Source organism: Trypanosoma cruzi, genomic scaffold (genome assembly GCF_000209065.1).
Source record: "Trypanosoma cruzi strain CL Brener 1047053517031 genomic scaffold, whole genome shotgun sequence".
Classification (NCBI taxonomy): Eukaryota; Euglenozoa; class Kinetoplastea; order Trypanosomatida; family Trypanosomatidae; genus Trypanosoma; species Trypanosoma cruzi.
The window spans coordinates 179,871-185,870 of record NW_001849514.1 but is presented as its reverse complement, the minus strand read 5'-3'; the positions used below and the strand labels follow the sequence as shown (position 1 = coordinate 185,870).

Below are 6,000 nucleotides of genomic sequence, written 5' to 3'. Positions count from 1 at the left end.
GCGAGTGCTGGTAGAGACCTTCTGCAAAGGTGAATTGGCTTCGCCTGAGTTTCTTAGCGCACAGGAAGAGCACGTGCGAGATATTTTGGCCCATAAGGGCCTGAACACATGGTGCAAGATGCTTTTGCATGATAACTTTGTGCATGGAGACATGCACCCTGGCAATATCCTTGTTGACATTTCTGACCCCCATGATCCGCGCGTGTCGCTTATTGACGTTGGACTGTGCCAACACATTACTCCAGAAGAGGCCGTCGTCACACACGACCTGATGGAGTCCTTTGTTCGGTGGAAGGCAGATTTTTGTTGTTCCTCTTTGCTACGGATGAGTAAGACGCAGAAGTTTGTGAACAAGAAGAAGTTTGAGAAGGAGGTGGAATGGCTCTTTGAACACTGGCGTCCAAAGAAGTCCTCGGATTTTGCGGTAAGCAATATCTTGCAGTCCATATTTGAGTGTATTCGCGAGAACCGCGTTCAAATGGACCCCCCATTTGTCTCACTTCTTTTCTCTGTTCTCGTGCTGGAGTCGTTTATTATGAACCTCAACCCAGAGTTCAACATGGTGCGGCACGCCGCTCCGTGGTTAGTGGGCGAGGGCCATATATCGTACGGCCTGGCAAAGAACATTTTGCTGACGCGACTCGATGTCTTGAAACAAGACCTCGGCGTCCTGCGCAGCCGTGTGAGAGGCGGCGTGCTCGGTAACTTGGCGCAGAAAGAAAGCAGTCGCATGATGACAAGCGAATGATAGGCGCTTTGCGGGGGGTGGGGGTGTATGTGCGATATTTTGTGAAGGATCCTCTGCCGTGGCAACGGTGTGGGAAGATGTGCAAAGAGGTGAAGGAAAAGGGGCTGAGGGGGGACAAACACGCATGCAAACAGACACACAAATGTCGCACCTTGTCGGTGGAGTGGGGACGCGCTACGCAAGAAAAAAAAAAAAGGTTGCAACGAAGAAATGTTCTTTTTTTTTTTTTTTTTTTTTCAAAAATAATAATAATAATAACGGATTTGAGAGGACGAGAGGAAAAGAATGAAAAAAAGAAGGTGTCATGTATGACAGGAGCTTTTTTTTTCTTTTTTTTCTCGTGCTTTTCTTCTGAATGTGGCTGCCTGGGCCCGAGGATTTAAGTGTAAATGTATTTGGCAAAACCCACCCACAGGGATAACAACAAAGAAGTGTCAGTGCTGTTTTCATGCCTTTGTGGTATTTCTTCTTATTTATCATATATATATGTATATTACCCTTTTTCTTGTTTTTTTGTTTGTTTTACTGAATGGGGGTGAACTATGTTGTATGATGGTTTCTCTTTTAGGTATTTTGGGTGTCTTATGCGCCAATGAACGAAGTAACTGACTTGCATGCACATGCAGATCCTTTTTTTCTTCTGCAGGGGGACAAAGAGAGGAAGTCGGTTACTGCATGTGGCGTACCTGTTTTGGATGGCGAAAACAGGGTGTGCGCAGATGACGGCAGGAACACTGAGGATTATGGGAATTCGTTGCAAAGTTCAACGGATGCGCCCGTAGAGGAGTGTTGGCGTCGCAACAAGGAGCTACTTGAAGGGATTCTTAGCGATTTTTTTTTTTCGACACTGCCAAGCGAGGCGAATACGTCAGGACGGTGCAATGTCTCTCTGGAAGCTTTGCAGGCGCCCAGGGTTCTCCGAAAGTGCGGCAGCTATGTTGTGGATCCTGTGCACATGAAGTTGGGTGCTGTGGATGCATTACTGAGTCGTGCGGCCCAGGGGGGATCGGGGACAGAATCTAGCGAATCAAAAAAGCATTTCTTGCCTCAAAGTTTGCCACAAAAATTAAATGTTCCGCTTACTCTCCGATGTGCCTTTTGTCAAAGGTTCGATTCTTTATGCAGCAATTGTCACCGCAATTGGAAGGAGATTCTTCGAAAGCGGCAACGTGTTGTAGCTCTTCAGAGTTACTGCAGACTACCAGAGGAAAGGCGGTGTGGATTGCTTTTTATGACGGCTGCATATGGGGTGGGGGAATTTGCAGCGATGCAGCTTGAATTTGATGGGGAAAAGTGCTTTAAATGGCGTTCGATCTTTTTCCCTTTAAAAAATGGTACGACGGAGCGACAACACAATCTTGTGAGGGTGGGCGAGGTACATGCTTTGCATGTGGCATTTGCTTATGATCGTGTTGACGTGGCTGAATTCTTGCTTGCTCATCCCCGTTGTTTGATGCTGAAGTCCGAACACCGCGTTGACATACTTAATTTTCTTCCCCAACCTCTTACTCCCCAGTGGGAAGCTGTGCTAAATAATTCGGATGTGTACGTGAATCACCTTCTTGTTGAACAAGCCAAACGGCTGCGTCGTGCGGAAGACTGGGAAGGGGCGGAGGCTCTCTACGCTGAACTGCTTCAACGAAAGCCAGACAGTGAGCATGCACATAGCGGTTGGGCAAAGATGCGCTATGACCAAGGATATGTGGTGGAATGCATTCATTTGTGCGATTCTATGATTTCTGGTGAAACCTTGGTGGATTGGAATGAATTTAGTTTGGAGAGCATTAAGTCATTACGTGGGGCGTCGTTAGAACGATATCATGAGTACTGCCACCAAGTTGAGACTGAAGGAGTAATTAAGGCGTGTGGTTGCGTCATTCTTGATAAAGTGCGTGTTCCTATTAGAAAGTTACCCTTTTCCATTATAGTCGATAGCATATTTCTTTTTTGTGACGGTGTGTCTTTGTGGAATATTTTTAAATCCACCAGAATGCCACTGCTACGTGCAGTGTGCGAAAAACTTACTGTCCTTCTGCCTAAATGGTGTCTCCAGATACTTTTGATGCGTGAGCCTGGATTTAAAGAAATGTCTGATAAACTCCTCTGCAAGCTGCCTTCTAGTGTGGGACAATTAGCCGTTTCACCTGTGCGTCCACTAGGGCTTTCTGTTGTGGCTATGGCAGACTTTAACATGTTTCTTGTCCGTGCACATGCCGCGTGTTTCTCAGCAAAGACGGTTAAAAATGGGTTTTCTGCCCTGTCGCTTTTTGGCTTTGGCCGCAAGGAGTCCAAGGATGGTCGTCAGGCACCTAACGGAGCAACGGAGGTCGTTATCAGTAAACAATATCGTATTTACCGCCCGAGTGTAGAGGAGCCGTGGTGTATAAAGGAAACTGGGGAGTGGGAGTTTGATGAACTGTCAGTGGAGGTGTTCGAGTCACATTTACTGCAAGTAAAGAACCTCTGTGATGATAAGTAGTTGTGTCAATGAAATTTTTATGACTGGATATTCTTTGGTTTGGTTTTGTTTTGCTTGTTTCATCTTTCTTCTATCGTTGTTTTTGTCGTTCACCTCTTGAAACTGTGGGAATTGACATTGTTATTTCTTTTTGTTCTCTATTGCGTTCTAAAGACATATATATATATATATATATATATATATATATATATGCCAGTTGGAGTGATTAAGTTTTCTTCCATTGTTTTTTTTTTTTTTGCGCGTCGCATTTATTTTTTGTTTTTCTTTACTATTTTTTTTTTTTTTTTGCCTTGACAACAACACACTTCTCTGCCGGTGGGTAGGTGGTGGCGCAGGCAATGGCTGAGCGCCTTTCCAGGCCTCATGCGTCTGCATCGCCGAGGCCGGCCTATTCCTCAATGGGAGGTGAATTGACAGACCGCTACGGCTTTTTTATTGACGCAGAGAGGAAGGCAGAGGAGGGCGAGTACATTCGGCAGCACCCGGAGATGCCAGCCACGCAGAAGATGTGGGCACGCGTGCTGGTGAGGTGGGACCACACCTCATACAAAAAAAAGAAAAAACTCGCTCGAGAAGGCATCCCACAGTCAATGCGACGCATTGTGTGGCCGTTGCTTCTGAACAGCCACGAATCTTCCGGTCTTAGCCATGAAAAATATCACGTGTTAAAGTCGCGTCCACCGGCTGATCCAGAGGTGTTTGCCGTTATTGAACGTGACCTGGGACGCACATTTCCGGCGCACCAGTGGTTTGCGAGGGCTGATGGTGTGGGGCAGACCAAACTTCGGGGCATTCTTCGTGCCTATGCCAACATTCACCCGGAGGTGGGTTATGTGCAGGGGATGGCCTTTTTAGCATCCACTCTTTTGTTGCATATTGAGGATGAGGAGGATACCTTCTGGGCCTTTTTTTCGCTTATGCGCAACCCAAAGCATTCTATTTGGAAGATGTTCACCCCTGGGTTCCCTTCTCTTTATATGCGTTTTTATCAATTAAAGAAACTTATGCAGCGCAATTGCATGTCATTGTTTCGTCTTTTAGAGGCGTTTCACGTGGAACCAGAAGTTTACGCGACACATTGGTTTTTAACCCTCTTCTCATACTGCCTGGAGTTTGACCTACTCTCACGTATATGGGATATGTTTCTTTGCGAAGGATGGAAAATTATTTTTCGTGTGGCGATTGCTCTATTTTTGCTTTGTGAGAAAACGTTGAAGGAGGCGAAGGATGAATGCAATCTTCTTTTGGCTTTGCGACGCATACATATGGAGGACACCGACTTGATTCTTCGCAGATCACTTAAAGTGAAGTTTAAGACGGCTGATTTACTTCGCTGGGAAGCAAAATTTGAGGCTCGCAAGTGACGTATTTCCTTGTGTGTTGTGTTATTGTTGTGTTGTGTTTTGAGCACTTTTTTCAGTTGTATTGTGGAATTGAAAACTCTTTGGTGGTGGTGTCGAATGGGGACGAACAGGGAAGAGGAGAAATGCAATGCATCCATCAATGCATCTGCTTGGGTGCGGGAGATTTTTATTTTTCTTTATTATTCTTATTATGTTTGTTTATTTTCCGCCCCCCTGTCCTTCTTGTTTTTTTTTTTTTTTTTTTTTTTTTTTTTGTGGTGAAATTTGGTCTTTGTTCTCATGTCAGCATGGGAATAGAGAGGGACGTTGCTTTGCGTCCCTCGTCTTTTTTCCCGTATTGTTTTGTTTGCGTGAGGAGGATAAAAAGACGTGAGGGCGAGGGGCGAGATGCACATTCATCAGACCATTCCTGTTACGATTGTGGATCCTGTGACGTCTGCACCGTCACCCGCCCTGAAACATATTGAGGACCGCACGTTGTACGCGTACCGCAACATGGGATTTGCACTAACTCACTTTCACCCCGCATTGGTTGGCGCGGACTGCCACCCCGTTGTTATTGAAAACATGAACCAACTACGCATTTATCACCGGAGGGAGTATACGTATCATTTATTGCTGCGTCGAACGTATAATGTGAAGACTTTTCAGACGGCACTTGGCATCATGGCCGACCCAAATGAACCCTTTACCAATGTGGATGAGTTAATTGACGGTAGGCAGCTTGTCTATCACCATACTGGGGCGGATCAGGATATTATCAAGAGCTTCTGTCGCCAATTAGAGTCCCCCTTTGCTCCTGCGACACATCTTAGACTGGATGCCGTGGCCGTGAGTCCCCATGCATCGGCACTGATTACATCCTGTGACACGTTGACCGACGCCTTTCTGTTGAACTTTGTCCGGACAGCCCACTACACATATTATCTCTATCAACGCACTACGAACCCGCGTTATTTAGAAGCTTGGGGAAGTGTTTATGGGTCACCCAAGCTTTCCCTGAAAAGGCCACTGCTCCTCTACATTGGTGTTGGTCCACAGGAGTTTACTGAAGGCCAGATGGAGGAGAGTATGCGGCGTTCACTACAGTCTCTCGTGGCAATTGCAACGAAACGCATAGAGGCACCGCCAAATGAACCTTCAGCAGAGTTGATGCCCGCCTCTGTAAGGCAATTGGCAGAAAAATATGGCGTTCGTTTGTTGCAACGGTGGCAAATGCGTTACTTTATGGTGCGGCGTTGAGAAATATAATGATGATGGTGAAGGAGGAGAGGTGCGAGGTGTCAGGTGTTGAGTGTTTTTTTTTTTTTTTTTGTGTGTGTGTGTGTGCATATGTTTGGCTTTGCTGTATTTTTTTTTTTTTTTTTTTTTTGCGTGTGTTTATGGGTCTGAGCAATTGCATCACTCGG

The 6,000-nt window shown here is 45.9% G+C and overlaps 4 protein-coding genes across 4 annotated transcripts, besides 6 other annotated features; all 4 read left to right on the top strand.

The window, feature by feature from the left end:
* Tc00.1047053508723.120 (hypothetical protein, conserved) lies at positions 1-748 on the top strand (the record flags this gene model as incomplete). Its single annotated transcript, XM_808065.1, has 1 exon — positions 1-748. A coding segment is annotated over one exon (748 nt), but the record flags the coding sequence as incomplete, so codon positions are not given.
* Positions 1-6,000: part of a sequence feature (heterozygous, Esmeraldo-like haplotype) that runs on past the window's edge.
* Positions 962-985: a microsatellite.
* On the top strand, positions 1,341-3,227 carry Tc00.1047053508723.110 (uncharacterized protein; the record flags this gene model as incomplete). The annotated part of the gene is made up of 1 exon (XM_808064.1): positions 1,341-3,227. The coding sequence occupies one exon, from the start codon at positions 1,341-1,343 to the stop codon at positions 3,225-3,227; it is 1,887 nt and encodes a 628-aa protein (XP_813157.1).
* Positions 3,383-3,418: a microsatellite.
* Positions 3,475-3,514: a microsatellite.
* Tc00.1047053508723.100 (rab-like GTPase activating protein, putative) lies at positions 3,566-4,591 on the top strand (the record flags this gene model as incomplete). The annotated part of the gene is made up of 1 exon (XM_808063.1): positions 3,566-4,591. The coding sequence occupies one exon, from the start codon at positions 3,566-3,568 to the stop codon at positions 4,589-4,591; it is 1,026 nt and encodes a 341-aa protein (XP_813156.1).
* Positions 4,817-4,845: a microsatellite.
* Positions 4,979-5,833, top strand: Tc00.1047053508723.90 (hypothetical protein, conserved; the record flags this gene model as incomplete). The annotated part of the gene is made up of 1 exon (XM_808062.1): positions 4,979-5,833. One exon carries the CDS (start codon positions 4,979-4,981, stop codon positions 5,831-5,833), a length of 855 nt encoding a protein of 284 aa, XP_813155.1.
* Positions 5,942-5,963: a microsatellite.